This window comes from Lutjanus erythropterus, chromosome 11, assembly GCF_056507025.1.
Source record: "Lutjanus erythropterus isolate fLutEry1 chromosome 11, fLutEry1.hap2, whole genome shotgun sequence".
Taxonomy (NCBI): Eukaryota; Metazoa; Chordata; class Actinopteri; order Lutjaniformes; family Lutjanidae; genus Lutjanus; species Lutjanus erythropterus.
The window spans coordinates 20,481,551-20,497,727 of record NC_139327.1 but is presented as its reverse complement, the minus strand read 5'-3'; the positions used below and the strand labels follow the sequence as shown (position 1 = coordinate 20,497,727).

General features: G+C 38.7%; 2 protein-coding genes across 2 annotated transcripts; both read right to left on the bottom strand.

Moving 5' to 3' along the window:
- Positions 1–1,747: 1,747 nt before the first annotated feature.
- Positions 1,748–8,791, bottom strand: slc25a1a (solute carrier family 25 member 1a). The gene is made up of 9 exons (XM_084730299.1): positions 8,439–8,791; positions 6,927–7,034; positions 6,661–6,760; positions 4,822–4,960; positions 4,616–4,700; positions 4,423–4,527; positions 4,188–4,303; positions 2,972–3,045; positions 1,748–2,889 (listed from the first exon to the last, which is right to left on the bottom strand). The coding sequence occupies exons 1-9, from the start codon at positions 8,683–8,685 to the stop codon at positions 2,775–2,777; spliced, it is 1,089 nt and encodes a 362-aa protein (XP_084586425.1). The 5' UTR covers positions 8,686–8,791; the 3' UTR covers positions 1,748–2,774.
- A 2,121-nt stretch (positions 8,792–10,912) lies between these two features.
- On the bottom strand, positions 10,913–15,277 carry LOC146319018 (F-box only protein 39-like). The gene is made up of 6 exons (XM_084730629.1): positions 14,823–15,277; positions 14,546–14,717; positions 13,553–13,861; positions 11,570–11,794; positions 11,130–11,312; positions 10,913–11,038 (listed from the first exon to the last, which is right to left on the bottom strand). The coding sequence occupies exons 1-6, from the start codon at positions 15,275–15,277 to the stop codon at positions 10,913–10,915; spliced, it is 1,470 nt and encodes a 489-aa protein (XP_084586755.1).
- Between the last annotated feature and the right edge of the window lie 900 nt (positions 15,278–16,177).

Here is a 16,177-nt window from a genome sequence, read left to right as displayed (position 1 = left end):
AAAAATGTGCGTTAGTTAATGAAAACAAAACAGTAGAGAAATACCAACAATACAAACAATATTCTGTTGCTCTCGGTTTAAAATGTAATAAAGATTTGCTCCTATCAGGGATGTTACATTGGACTTCTACTGAAGTAGTTTGGCAAAGAAGAGTAAAAGGCTTCTGTGCAAGGCTGAGTGGTGTAACTGGGTCAATCAAAACCAAGCCTTGCGTGTTATCAAGCCCCTGACATATCCAACGTCCCCTTAATGTCGTTCATCATATGTAAACACTATATTAAACAAGAATGAGTGCATTTAAAGACGGCTAATACACATTTTCATCAGTTAGCGTACAAAGAGCTCACTGTATGAAGCAGGTTAGCTTGAGGTAAACAAAGAATATTAAAGTGACATACTATGTGACTAAAGGACAGTTTGACGAGTGAATCAATGAGCAGGAGAAAACCACTGAAGGCTCAAGCACATTGAAGCACATCATATGGCTTACACAGTCGGACATGTTTACATGTTGTCTCAAGTAGGAGTGGATGCATTTTTATACTTCAAGCTGCAGCCTGACTGAGTCTCTGAGCAAAGTATTACTGGAGCTGCTATGATGTGTTGATTAATCTGCAAAAAAATCGAAATCAAGTGGTTTTTTAAAAATGTGGTAGGGTTGAGCATTTTTTATTGTAATTTATAGTGATCCTGGTTTGATCATTTACTGACTTAAGACTTTATCTTTACACCATAAAAATAATAGGAAGAAAATACTCCTTAATGGGACAGTTCACCCCAAAATCAAAAAGACGTATTTTCCCTCTGACCTGTAGTGCTGTTTATCCCTCTAGATTTTTTGGTGTGAGTTGCAGAGTTTTGGAGATATCAGCCATAAAGATGTCTAGCTGGATAAATGACACTACAGGTGAGGGAAAAAATATGTATTTTTGATTTTGGGGTGAACTTTCCCTTTAAGACAATATCCTCTCAAACTGTTGGTCCATGCTACATGAAAAAGTTTGGAAAACCCTGGATTAGTCGATTGAAAGAATATTATTTGCCAATTATTTTGATAATCAAATATTTTTTTCAAGCAAATATTTCAACTTATGCTGCAGCTTCTTGAATAAAATGATTTTTTTTATTGTGATTTTGGGTTCTGGGAAATTGTGATAAGCGCTTAACACAGTTTTTTGACATTTTGACTGGGTTGCACCAAGACTGTTTAGTTCAAGATTAGTTCTAAAACTAGGTTTAAAATGAGTAAATCCAGATTTAAATCTAGGCAGGGCTCTGTTGTAAAATTAAAAACTAATCTCACTTAAGTAAATCCAAGTTTAGTGATAGAAACTGAAATTAAAGACAGTTCAACCAGTAAGGAGGTGCTTAATTACCTTGCTAGTAGGTATAAAAGGGGAAAATAAAACTGCTAACCCTTGGCTGCTCTGTATTCCTTCACAAATACTACATTGTTTACTAGCTAGCTAAAATGTTCGGAAAAAAAAAAAAAGTTGCATTGCTTGGCTACCTAAAAAGTTAGTTAGCCCACTCATGATGGCTCACCAAAGAAGCCCTAATTTCTCTCTAGTTTAAAAGTTTGATGCAAAACAATTTTAAGTTAAATCAGTTTTAATTGAAGCAATTTAATTAGGTTTAAAAATTATGTTGGTGCAACTCAACAGACTAAATGACCTGTGAAAATCAGTGGATTTATCAATAATGAAAATAATCACTAGTTGCAGCCTTATATAGTTATATATAGTTTTTTGCTTATTTGCTGTTGAAACCGCAACGAGCTCACTAACTTTTGTTAAACTTGACTCTCATCTCCCACTCTGAAGACTGCATGTGAAGATTGTGCTACATATGGATCAGTTTCCTACAAAATGTGCTTAATGAATACATCTGAACACTCTGAAACTCTTCAGACCAGTTTGTATAGCCTCAACAAGCCTGCGAGCCACTGTCAGCGTGTTAACACAGGACAGATGCTACAGTACATCAAGATTCATGCAGCCATACTCTTGTTGTCAGCGGCAGCCATAAAAACGCACAATGAACAGAACGTAAGGTCATCACCAGCGAGAAAATACTGCAAATGTTTTAGTGCGATGAGACCACAAGCACAATCGAGTAAGCAATTACAACACCGAGATGTGCTGAAGTACTGCACGGACATTTTAAAGTACTGCGGCGAGCTTGTTTTGCGTCCAGTAGCATCTCTGTTCTTCGCTCAGTATAGTAAGTATTCAGTGAATCAAAAGACACGTTTATGGTTTCAGTATAAAGAGTTCACTCTACAACAGGTACGGTTGCAACAGTCATAGAAGGCTAAAACATACGTAATATCCCTTTATAACCTACTGTTATCTCTTCTTCTCTCTATGTTGAACCTTTGGTTAATAATATGTGTTTTTCTTCTCTAAATGCGCTAATGTTTCAGATTTACTCATCATCTCATTACTTCCTTTCACTTTCCTGTCCTTCAAAATAAAAGAATCCTCGATTCGCCCTGATTCCTAGGTCTGACCACTAGAAGAAAAAGAGGAGAAATTCTAAACTGAGCTGTTTTGTGCAAACAGCCTCCCTCCCTCCCTCCCCTTTTTTAACAATGTGTTCAGGATATGTCCTGCAAATCATTAATTTAATGTCACAGAGAGGAAACTGGTAAAGATGAAGTGTCATCAGCTCAGGGCAATGCAAGGAGCTATGAAGTAGAATAGAGGTGTTCAGTTGTGCGTAGCATGAGGCACTGGTCTGTGCTTCCCTCTGGACCTCCGTCGCCATCCATCTTACTGTGTCTGCCACACGTTGTTGAGGAGTTTCACCACCTCCTCATAGATGACGAAGACTATGGCCACATCCAAGCACACACGGCCAAGCCTTGGAACTGTTCCTTTGTAGAAGCTGCAGGAAGGAAGGTTAGGATGAGGTTAGATGGCTTGTATTCAATAGAACTAACTAAGCAGCACTGATCAGGGTTACTCACGCCTGTGGTCCTTCATGCTTCAAGATCTGGAAGGCACAGTCCACTGTGTTTTTGTAGCGGTGGGCCTCCAAACCCTAAAAAAAGAAACAGAGTGCTTCAAATATCGCAGACCTGTAGGAGAACTCAGCTTTTTTGGTCAACATACGTAGCATGCAATGAGGAATTTATTTCCTCAGTTAACTACATTTACCATCAACACTGATTATACGTCTCCATCAAGGTGGGATTTCACCAACAAAGATTATTTTTAAAGCCAATTAAATCATGGTTTAACTTTAGATTATGTGCACAAACTGATAAACTTTGTTGTTTTTTGTAATTATACACTAATTCTGAATTTGATGTTTGCAACACGTTTCAAAAAAGTTGGGACAAGGCAAGTAAAAGACTGGGAACGCAAAACCCCAGTTTGAAAGGTAAAAAGGTGACTGGTAACAGGTGATAGTATCATGATTAGGTATGAAAAGGGCGTCCTCAAAAGGCTCAGTCGTTCACAAGAAAAAGGACAATTTAAAAACATTTGTCAACACTAAACTGCAGGAATGTAGGGGTTTCACCATGTACAGTCCACAATATCATTAAAATCTGCATGTAAGGGGCAAGACTGAAAACCAACATTTAATGCCTGTGACCTTTGACCCCTCAGGCAGCACGGCATTAAAAACTTTTTTTGTAAAAAGGATATTAAATGGACTTGGGAACACGTTGTCAAACTGTTGTCAGTGAACAGTTTGTCGCTGCCTCTACAAATGCAAAACTCTGTGCAACGTGAAAGCCATATATCAGCAACATCCAGAAATGCTGCAGACTTCTTCATGACCCAAGCTGAACTGAGATGGACTGACAGGAAGCAAAAAAGCATGCTCCTGCCTGACGAGTTTACATTTCTGATTGTTTATGGAAATCATGGACTTCATGTCCTCCGGGCTAGAGAGGAAAAGTACCATCCAGATTGTTACCAGCGATAACATTAATTCATTAATGCAGAAAGTTACATACACATGTATGAACATGGCACGTGTTGCAGGCATCTAATTCAGAACAGGTGTAGTAATCAGTTTGAACATTAAACATCTTGTCTTTGTACTGTAATCAGAGGTTACATTTTATAGCGTCCCAGCTTTGTTGGAATTGGGGTTGTAGATTAAATGAATCTTTTTTGTTGGTGCAACCTGGTGAATTCTCCTTATAAATCATCACAGGTTGTGTTTCCTACCTGCATCCTGGTCTTCACCACATCCAGAGGCGTATTTCCAAAGACACTGGCAGCTCCCGCTGTCGCTCCAAACATCGCCGTTACAATTGGGTGCATTTCTTTTCTGGGGTCGTCACCTTAGGGGCCAAATGAAAATGTTGGGTCCACGGAGAATAGAAGGAAAGAGGAAGAAAATCCATTGACCAACTGGATAGAAAAAGGACAAGGACAGTGGATTTTGTTGTGGTTTTCTCACCTTTGTACCAATTGCGCAGCAAGTTCATCACGTAGAATCGGATGGCCTGATTGGTTCCTTGTTTCAGCACAGTCGCCGTTAGACCTTGATACGTCCCCCTGACACCTAAATGAGTCAAACTCATTATGTAGTTACAGACTCAGCTCTCATTACCAGAAGCCAAAGTGACCATTTACCCATGCTGCTGTCTTACCCTGTTCTCTGATAATCTCACTGACTCCGTGAAAGAAGCCTCTGTAGCGAGGTCTGAGCGAACACTGGTCATGGATCATCTTCACCTGGAGGATGAGGGAAGATTTCATCAGTGCGTAGTTCGTTCAGATCAGTATTCATAAAAACAGATGTGAAAAGAGCTTCTTACAGTAGAAGAAATGTGTAATAGTATCCAGCTCCACCCACCTTCAGTGTCTCCATGGGACAGACAACAATGATGGCCTCTGCTATACCTGCTCCTAAACCGCACACGAGGCTCCGTGTGTTGTCTAGCCGACCTGTGGCGTCTCGCATCGGGTTGCTGAGCATCTCAAACGTACCAAACCTGTGACAGATGGGAAGGTTATACATTTAACAATAACAAGGGTCAAAATAAACCTAATTTATAGCGTGTTCATTGACCAAATTTGAATTCTCTGACTCCAAACAACTGACTTAGTGGTAGCATCACTAAACCAGCTCCAATATGTGCTTTGGTTACTTTGATTATTGGGAGTTGATTGACAGAAAATTACTGTCTTGATAACTGATTCGTTGTTAAATCATTAAAAATAATGCCAACACTTTTCTTTGAAGGTCATGTCTATAATGCATTATTGTGATTTTCTACTCGCAGCCAGTAAATATTGCTCAGAAGTCCTCAGAAATGTGTTATAGTATCATATAATTGCTAATTACATTACAAAGTGCTGTCACCTAACTTAAAGCTCACAGAGTCATGCTACTATGTGTTATTGAAGTTTATAAGACATTATCCCATTTCATACACTGTTGTCACTTTGGCATGGAGGTATTAAGCACTATGAATGCTGTGTCCACCACTTATAATACTTTATAAACTCCATTATAAATTGACATGCTTGACTTTAAACATTTCTAAAAAGTTAAGACGCATTATAACTGTATTATAATGTCTTATGAATGTACTTAGAATGCAGTATAATCATGGCCTTCATAGAAAGCGCTTTTTTCAAGCAAAAATAGCAAATATTTAATTGTAATTTCTCAAACGTAAGAAAAAATTGCTTTTTCAAGTCATAACATCAAAGTAAATTAAACATCGTTAAGTTTTAGATGGTTGGTTGGACAAAATAAGACTGGATGATGACTTGAGCTTTTACATATCATCAAGCCATTTTTCACTGTTCTCTGATATTTTATAGATCAAACAATCAGTCAATAATACTTAATCGATAATGAATATAATCATTAGTCGCAGCCCTTCAAATTGGCTGCTTTTAAAGGGACATTCACCCCAAAATCAAAAATGCATATCTTTCCTCTTACATGTAGTGATTTTTAACCATCTAGATTCTTTTGGTGTGAGTTGATCTTGTTTTCTTGATCTGGTGATAATCCTAACAGCAGCATTTTGGACTAATTGAAGGTGGGGAAGTTAGGCCTTAGAAATACCTGTCTAGAGGGTGTTACTGAAATCTAAATGGGCTAAAAAAATAAAATCATGGACAGCCCTGTGTAAACCCTCAGAGGATAAAAATTACGAATTTATCAAATTTACGAACTGATCAAAATGAATGTTAGAAGGTTTTGTGCAGTTGGCTTAATGTTATGTGATACGGCTCTGAGATTGCTGGCTATCTGACTGTAAGAATTGGGTGTGGCAAACAAAATAATTTCTGTGTTGTCATTGATAAGTTTTGTGAATCAAACAACTGAAATCAAAAAGGCAGGCAGTAAGTTGTGCTAGGCTTAATGGATTGTAATGGTATCTCCAAAACTCAACTCACACCAAAACAATCTAAACTTATAAATAGAACTAAGGGTGAGAGAAAAATATGTATATTTTTATTTTTTGGGGGTGAACTGTCCCTTTTATGTAAGTACCAAGAAATGCTGTATCACTGCTTTGACATCAGTCAACTGTATATTAAATTTCACACAGCTACAGGAGACAAATGTGTTTCTATTGCAGTCCATTTGTTTTTTAGGGTAATGTGTGTATTTTTTACATCACATAAGTCAAGTAAAATCTACTGTGAGATTATATCATGTGCACATCGTTACCTCACGGCCGACTTGGGTATTGATCCATAGAGCAGGGAGCTGAGACCTCGATACAACCCTCTGAGCCCGTGATCCTGCACAGTCAGCTTCACACAGTCACCTGCGCGTGCACACACACACACACACACACACACACACACACACACACACACACACACACACACACACACACACACACAAAACATCCAGTAGTGAGTATAACCCAGTAGAAGACTGACACACAAACCTGCAGTCAGTCAGCAGTCACACATGTCCCAGTGACCTACCGATCCCTCTGTATCGTGGTGGGTTGGCTCTCTCATCGAGCTGCAGCTGGGTCTTGACATACTCTGTAGGGAAGGTGATGCAGATCTCGATTCCTCCTGCAATGCCACCTGAAAGACAGACACACTGCTGTCGAGATCTGTTGACTCACTGTGCAGGATTGTTCTTGAATGTTCTGTCAGGAAGGGGATCTTTCCAGTGTTTCTATTTCAGTATCATAAAGAGGAGATGGATTAATTGCAGGGTAGTGCCGATGCTAACCTGTGCAATATCCAAATCGCAGAAGCTGAATTTTTTTTGACAAAGGTAAAAATATGTGGCAAAATGATCAAAATGCCAAAATGATCATTCCCAGTAATCGTGAATCATATCACAATCCAGTGTCTTTCAAAATAATTTCAATATGATTAGAGCTGCAACAAGTAACCGATTTGTTGTCAACTATTAAATTAATCTGCAACTATTTTGATAGTTGATCAATGAGTATATTTTAAAAAAGAACATCAAAATGCTTTCAGCTTCTCAGATGTGACCATCTGATTTCTTTAGTCCTCTATGACAGTAAACTGAATATTATGGCTGCAACTATTGATTATTTTCATTATAGATTAATCTGTCAGTCATTTTCTCAATCAACCCAAGGTGACATCCTCAAATATCCTGTTTTGCTCACAACCCAAAGATTTTCAGTGAACTGTTACAAAGAAGTAAAGAAACCGGAAAATATTTACATTTGAGGAGCTTTAAATGAGAGAATTTAGACTAGTTAGATTAGTTGATCCTCAGAATAGTTGACAATTTATTTAATAGTCGATTAATAATTGATTAGTCGTCGCAGCTCTGCTGAATATCTTTTTGAAATGTGGGCAATACAAGATATCTGAGGACATCACCGTCGGCTTTGGGAAACACTCATCAACATGTTTCACTAATCGACTAATCGTCTGATTGAGAAAATAATTGTCAAATTAATCAACAATTAATATGATCATAGTTGCAGTCCCACATACTACTTTCTTTATCATTTCATGCAGCTCTACTTTGTGTTTGAATCAAATGCTGATGTGATGTGATTACACAGCAGTGCCTGTATGTAAGAACAGCTGAATGTAAAGCTGCCTCTAATCTACAGTACATGCTGCATATACCTTTCAACACTGTGGCCAGCTAGGACAGACAGACAGACAGACAGATAGATAGATAGATAGATAGATAGATAGATAGATAGATAGATAGATAGAGATATCATCCTTACATTCAGCGTACTTATAGATAGATTTGGTTTAATGGAAATGAATATAATGTGAGTGCAATAGCAAATAAATACAGACAGACACAAATACATGCAACTACATCATGCAGCTACTGTAACATCACCGCTGGCTCAGTGACCCACTTCTGCACGGACAGCCTTAATGGGCGACAGATTGAGATTAGGCTGCGCTGTGCAGAAGGCAATAGACGACTACGACGGGGAAAATCTGCGGGATAAATATTTGCTTTGCAAAATAAACCTGCAAGGATGGCCTTTCCAGGATGCGTCATTTTCCTCCCCCCGACCGCAGCGGCCGCCAGGTTTCTCCTTGCCGCGTACGAGCGCTGGTGGGCCGGCAGAGAGCCCAGCCCCGCCGCGGCAGCGGCGGCGGCCAGGCGCCGGGATGGAGGCTGCTGATGGGGAGCCGAGCTCGGGCATCCTCTCCGGACACCGCAGCTCTCACACGGCCCCTCACACACCGAGAAGGGCTTCAGCAGTGAGGACATTTTGTTGGTCGGCGGGTTCTGGTTATAGAAATCTGTCTCCCACTGTTGTGATGGATGAACAATGTCACACAACAACAACACGGCGAGGAAGACGCTCCAGTGTGACGGCTGGCTGGGGGAGCATCAATATTCAAATAGCGGTCAGGTGATGGGGCAGGCCATTGGCTCACCACGCTGCCTAATACCATTACTCATGTCACGTGACTGCATGATTTTTGGCGACCAATAGCGTGAAGGATGCTGTTGAAATGATGTGGCGAGGCTAATCCGGTCTGACTGTCAACACCATGATAATCTACAACATTTACCAGCAGTATTAACCAGAATTATATTACCGTAAAATTTTGTCATTTGATACTTCTTGATATGCATTACATAATGAAGGTTTGCATTGGTATATTAAGGGTAAAGTAACATTATAACAAAAATGGCATTAACATTATAGGGAGCAAACAAGTTTACTCAGTGAGAAAATAAAAATTATTAGATTAAGATTGGATCTATCTATCTATCTATCTATCTATCTATCTATCTATCTATCTAAGGAAAAGGTACATAATTTTTCAAATTAATTTGATGCCTGCAACATGTTCCACAAAAGCTGTGAGAGGGGCAGGTTCACCACTGTGTTACAGCACTTTTTCCTTTATTAACACTTTGTAAGTGTTTCAGAACTGCGGACACATATTGTTGAAGTTCAGAGAGTGAAATTCTTTTGCAGTCTTGCTTGATCTACGACTTAAAGGTGCTTACAAATCCAGGGTCTCTTGTATTTTTTCAGCTTCATAACGTAACACACATTTTCAGTGGGAGGCAGTCTATTACCCAGACTCTTTTACTACGAAGCTGTTGCAACGTGCAGAATGTGTGGCATTTTGTTGCTGAAATAAATAGGGACGTCCCTGGAAAAGATGTCGTCTGGATGGCAGCATATGTTGCTCCACAATCCGTTTGTATCTTTCAGCATTGGTACCTTCACAGATGTGACAGTTACCCATGATGTCATGGGCACTAACACACCCCCATACCATCACAGGTGCTGGTTTTTGAACTTTATGCTGGTAACAATCTGGATGATCACTTTCCTTTTTAGCCCAGAGAACACAATATCCATATTTAAAAAAAAAAACAGTTTGAAATGTGGATTCATCAGGCCTCAGCACACTTTTACACTTTCTGTCAACCCATCTTAGATGAGCTTGAGGCCACAGAGAAGTCTGTGACATTTCTGGATGTTGTTGATAAGTGACTTTCACACTAAATGGCAGAGTCTTAACTTGCATTTGTAGCTGAAATATTTAAAACACATACAACAAAAAATATAATGCACTGCTGTAGACCTAACAGTGTAAAGAGTAGTCACCAGCAACACCATTACAATACTTCTTACCATTTGAAATGGGCCATTCTGATACTTTTGCTTTCAATACTTAAGGTTTTTTTTTACAGTTTGGTGCAACATAATTCCAAATTAAACCATTTTTTTAATCCTTGTTGATGCAGCCCAGCCATAAATAAATCTAAGTAAAGAGACGGAACAAAAATGAGGACCATATATAGCAAATATGTACTTAATATACACTGCACATTAGTAGTGTAAGTCAAGGAGAGAATCGTATCATGCTGCACTGGATTGCACAGATGCAATGAACTGTAAGTTAAATATATATACGAGTGGTCAGAGGTATGTGTAGTGTGTGTGCAAGTATGTAATGTAACAATGGAGGGATACTGATGTATCATAATACAATAATATAGAATATTCTAATAATAATAATTAGTAGAAATTAAATTAATAAGATTAAAATCATACAATTAATGTGACTCCCTTGGTAGTGGGCCTCGAGCCATGCAGTCTAATCGAGTTTAGTATATTGCTGTTGCCTCCAAATCTCTGTTCCCTTAAATAGTGCTCTTGCCATGCCAGTGTGTGCACACACAGCATACACAAACACACACAAACACACACAAACACACACACAGCCTCCTCCAATCACCCTTTACAATGAAACTAGGTCAGAGTTTCTACACACGCCCACAACCCCCACCCCACTGAGAAAAGCACTGACACAAACAGATACAGTCAGTCAGTGTCAGAACTCCAAACTAAAAATGACCAGTTATTGTTCATTTGTTTGGTTACTTGATTGAATTAAATCAGAAAAAAAATTCATGTCAACTTTTTTTTTATTATTTTTTTCAGGTGCACTTGTCAACTTTGAGGTTTTCAGTGATCGACAAAGGGGTAGATGATGGCATAAAACTCCAGTTCAGGTGGGAGACTGGAACACAATATTTCCGCCAGCCGGTCTTCCTGCTCTTCGATGTCGTCGTCCACTGAATAGATCCTCACCTGGAAGATGTAATGATCAACATGAGCGTTGTCATGGTTTGGATACATACACACCTCAGTAGATGTGCAGATTCTGATCTTTTTTTCTCACTTTGACTTTGTTGAGTCCGCCTAAGTTCCTTTGTGTCAGTCTGAGCTGTAGCAGCCTCTGCACAGTGCTGATTTCTAAGAAAGCCCAGACTCTCAGCTGCTCCAGACGCTCACACACCCTGACCAGCTCCAGCAGCTCCTCATCCAGTGACTCACTGCAGTTGCTCAGGTCCAGGTTCAGATACTAAAGACAGACAGTCACATCATTTTAATGGACTAACTGGACTGAAAGTGAATTGGTTCATGACCATGTCATAGCATGTCTAAAAATCAAAGATCAGTATCTCCTCCTAGATGAAATTACCTTAAGATCTCTTTGTGAATAGTTTAACAGAGAACTACTGTAACTTCTCATCTCCAAACCTCAGCAAATCACACCAAATTGGCCTGAACTGTTGTATTTCACTTGAGTCTGTAACGCAACCTGCTCAGCACCCTGACCTGAAGACTGCGTCTGTAGCGAGGCAGCATGTCACAGAGGAGAGGCTTGGCACTCCAGTTTTCATCGGGGGCGTAGAAGGCTGTCATGATGTATTCTGTCAGGGGAATCTCGGGCAGCAGAATCCTCGCAAGTGAATTAGGGCTGATGACTTGGTCCATCGTAAGCTTGACTTTCAGGTTCGGGCAGTTTGATGCCAAAGTTGCCCAAGAGCGACCGCTCACCACCTTGACAGAGAAGATGAAGCAGAGACAGAAATTAACAAAGGAAACCTGAGGGGGTTTCATTTTTTATTTCTTATTCACTTTTTGCTATTTCAGCATGTGCTTTTACACTACACTGTAAAAAATCATGCAGGAATTTAGTGGAATCAACTCTTTTCCCCTTAACTTAAATATGCATTTATTTGTTCAACTTGAAATTTCTAGTACTTATTTTCAGAAAACTTCTGAACTGAAAGTTATCAAGTATTATCAAGTCTATTTAACCAGAAAGGTTAATTTGTTTTTAATCATCACCAAGTTATCTTAACTTGTCTTTTCAAATTCAGTCAACTTACAGTTCTAAGGCTGCCTGGGCACTAACTTTTTAAAGTCAAAACAAATATTTTAATTTACAGTGTAATCTCACAGCACCTACATTATTATCTTGCCAAGAGGAGTATTTCACTTAGTGATTTGACTTAGTAAATGACATTTTAAGTATAATGAATAAAGCCACTGTTTACAGCTTATAAACCCTTTTAGAAACAACACTGTTAAAAAAATCCTACAGAGAATTAGCAGAATCAGCTAATCTTTTCTCATTAACTTAATATAAATATACAAGTTTTATTTGTTCAAGTTCTTCAAACTTAACATTTCTAGTATTTATTTTCAGAACATGAGTTCTTCTAACTTGAAGTATTTTGGCTTGAAATGATGAGTTGAATGAATGTTCTGCACAGAGTTCAATCAACTCATTAAAATAAGTTTCTAAAGAAACCTGATCAGCATATTAGCCAACTTCCCAGCATGCACTGATTGAGAGTTAAAACCCTCCTGAAAATCTTGTATTTATATTTTGATGATGAAGACTGAAGCTGAGTGTCTTGAACACACTTTAAGAGAAGTCATTATAAAGGGAATTATATTTGTTAGTAACAGTCATCAGATCTTAATATCTTAAAAACTATCATATCTCAAGCTTATTGAACATGGATTTTGCAAGTACAACTGAACTAATATCAAGTTTATTTGATTAGACGACTTTATTCATTTTGAATCATTAGAAAATAACCCTGACTTGTCTTCTCAAATTCAGTCAACTTAGATGCACAAATATAAGTTATCCCTCTAGGGGCCTCTCTCACATTAAAAAAATAACAAAAGACAAAGACTGATGACATCTTGAAGTAGTACGGGATCATGGGAATTGTAATTTTTATGTTGTTTTTGAAATAAAGGCAAACTAAGCAGAATTTTAACGTTTTTTTGTCAGATTACATTTAGTCACATTTGCAGACTTCCTTCCTCACTCTCTGACATAATGTATCCTGTGTTTTATTTTATTAATATAGCAACCAGCAACTAGGTTGGTAATGGCTAGCAGGCAAGACACCATTATTTTGAATAAATTACAGATTTCTGTGTTTAAACATTGTTGGAAACATTTACAATATTGTAAGTATACAACTCAACAAAATATATAACATATGTCTATTACAGCTTTAAAATTCAGGCAGCCTGGACAGTAGTTTTTTAGGTTAAAACAAACAGTTTTTACAGTGTAAATTCACATCAGCCACATTATTATCTTGCCGAAAGGAGCATTTCATTTAGCGGAGGTGCAGGTTCATGTGTGTGTCCTCACACTCAGCTCTCCAAAGCTCACATCTCTGATTTTACAATGATGGCCTTGAGTGCCATCACACTTCAGCCATCTACGTAAGCAGTTAAGTAGGTTTCACTGGGGATAGTCCAGTAATCTGTTTATTTCTTGCTTACCTGTCGATGGGGTTCTCTGAAACTGCATTGCAGTGAAAATGTTTGCAAGGTGTTCCCATCTCTGCTGGAGTGCCGCCTCCATCCTCTTGGTCTGTCCTGGAGGGCCATCAGCAGCTCGTCCGACAGACAGGAGTAGCTCAGGCTCAGGTTGGTGAGGTCTTGCAGATGGCGCAGGGTATTGTACACGCTGGAGTTAAGGTGGACATGCAGATCACCAGAAAAGAAGCCCCTCAAGTCCAAAGATGAGATAATGCACTGGTGGTTGACACCTCTCGGAGGGCGTGTCAGGGCAGAGAGCACCTCTAGACCCTAGAGGTTCAGGAATCAAAAACAGATCAGTTTTTTTTTTTGAATGTTTAAAAATTAACAATGAACATTACATAATTACAGTATATCTCCTTTCTATTTTTGCTCTGTGCCAGAAAGACCCCTGTCTCACTTCCTAGTTTAAAAAAGGTGGGAATAGTGCTCAAGCACAGGTAAGCTTGATATTTTTTTGATAAATTCATTAAATAATATTGCTATCAGATATGTCTCAACCATAATATGTAGCCCTTCTAAATCAAAGGTAAATCAGAATAACATTTTGCTGCTCACTATGACTATGCTGCAAAAAATAAAAAAAAAATTCAAACTTTGTGAGATGTCAGCTCTGCATTTAATAAAAAGTGCAATGGCCCATTACAAGGATTAATAGCCAAGAGTGTGATGTTTTTTCAAAATATATTTTACCAGCATAATTGAAGAGAGAAATCAAAAACCCCTCTAAATACGTTTTTGTCCCAATTCTTAAGAATGAGTGTTATACTTGTAAATCTTTACTGTAGAATTTCTATTTGCAATGTAAAACAGAATACAAAATAAAACACAATTTAATGTGATTGCTTGTATAAATCACACCCACTTCTGATCTTGCATCCGAATACAGATAATTTGTTGGTTGAACAGACACAGATACAGATAATGACATCTCTGTGTACCTCTAGTACTCACATGATTCAAGCTGATTCCCATCCCGGTCAGACAAACAGAGGTGAGCTTTGAGGATCCTCTGCGCAGGAAGTGAATCAGGCTGTTTACTATAGAGTTCCTGAGGCCTGCAGTCCAGGAGCTGCGGTCTAACTCCAGCCGTTCGAGGGAAAGGGACTGCAGAGGGGCGTTGACTCTGTGGAGACAAACTTATGATCAGTTTGAAGTTTTCATTTTAAGTCTTAAGGGACTTTTATTGTGGTGGTCTATTGCGTGTTGGGCCTCTGTCACACTTCTTTACCTGGTAAGCTCAGACAGCAGCCCGCTGATGACTAGCTCCAGTCGCCGGGCTATCTGGGACCTGCGTGGAGGACACACACACACCTCCAGCCTCTGCAGGTAGGCGCCCAGAGAGCGGACATAGGCTACAGAAGAGTAGTACTCAAACTTCCCGTATCTGGACAGACGACCACTGAAGTGGAAGAAGCGGTAGCGCCAGAGAGATGGAGAGCGCATGACACGGTGCCAGTGATGGCAAACCAGGTCTGCATTCCTGCGGTCACAGTCAGGAAGAAACTTAAACACTCTCCTCAAGCACACATGAGGAAGTGACCCCCAGCTTCTCGCCATATCTGAGCTACACCCTTGACTTTCATGACTGAGATCTGAGTCTTCACCGTCCTCATGTTCTCCACCAAGACCTTCCTCCTGGGTGCCGGCTTCTTTGTCGCCCAGTGAGACAAAGTCCTTATCCATGTTGGTTGAATAGCACAGCTGTATGTGTGAGGGGCTGAACTAACTTTAGATTTAGTTACATATGTCAAAAAATGACTCATGAACAAATGGAATGTTCTATTGTGTTCTACTGTGACATCACAGAGACTTAGTTCTCAGTTCAGTTCCACATTCATTTAAATTCCAAATACTTTAATTGAATTGAATTGATAATAGTTACTTCATATACAGATTGCACCAACATAGATTAATCTAATCTAAGATTAGCTGTAATCAGAGCAGCAAAAAATAAAAAAAATGTCATTTAAAATTAAGCAGGTCTCTGTTGCACAATTCAAAATTTAATCTTAGTTTAGCAAATCCAAGTTTATTGATGTAAACCAAAATTAAATAGAGTTAAACCAGCGTGGAGATGCTTGCTTATCCAAAATTAAATTAAAATTAAAATATAAATTTTCAGCTCCTCAACAAACCCTTACACTGTTTGCTAACTAGCTAAAACTAAAGCTATTTTGTTTGCTAATTAGCTAAAATATTAAAAAATACGCAACAGTGTCATATATATTTCACATGATAAGAGAAACAGAGAAAAGGTGAGGTTCAAACAGCCATTAGAAATGTACCACAGGGCTAACTTTTGCTTTTATACTTTAAGTACATTTCAGAGCCTGTATTTTTTCATTTGAGTAACAAGGTTAAAGCAGTGCTACTTCTATTACAAGTCTTTTTTAACAAGTATCTGTACATGTGCTTGAGTATAATATAATATTTCCATCTCTGAGAACAGAACACCGGCCAAGTGTACATTGACTCATAAGTCATCTATAAAACATTCATAAATGACTTGTTAACTATTAATAATGGCATTAAAAAGCCTTTTATAAAGGATGATTTTCAGTAAATAGTACAAAACAATCTAAA

Coding starts and splice junctions, on each gene's coding strand:
- slc25a1a (XM_084730299.1), bottom strand. CDS start 8,685: ATGTCCTCACTGCTGAAGCCCTTCTCGGTGTGTGAGGGGCCGTGTGAG. Junction 4,701..4,821: donor GTCCCATGGAGACACTGAAG/GTGGGTGGAGCT, acceptor CTCATCCTCCAG/GTGAAGATGATCCATGACCA. Junction 2,890..2,971: donor AAGCATGAAGGACCACAGGC/GTGAGTAACCCT, acceptor TCCTTCCTGCAG/CTTCTACAAAGGAACAGTTC.
- LOC146319018 (XM_084730629.1), bottom strand. CDS start 15,277: ATGGATAAGGACTTTGTCTCACTGGGCGACAAAGAAGCCGGCACCCAG. Junction 13,862..14,545: donor TGGGAATCAGCTTGAATCAT/GTGAGTACTAGA, acceptor CTGAACCTCTAG/GGTCTAGAGGTGCTCTCTGC. Junction 11,313..11,569: donor GCTACAGACGCAGTCTTCAG/GTCAGGGTGCTG, acceptor GTCTGTCTTTAG/TATCTGAACCTGGACCTGAG.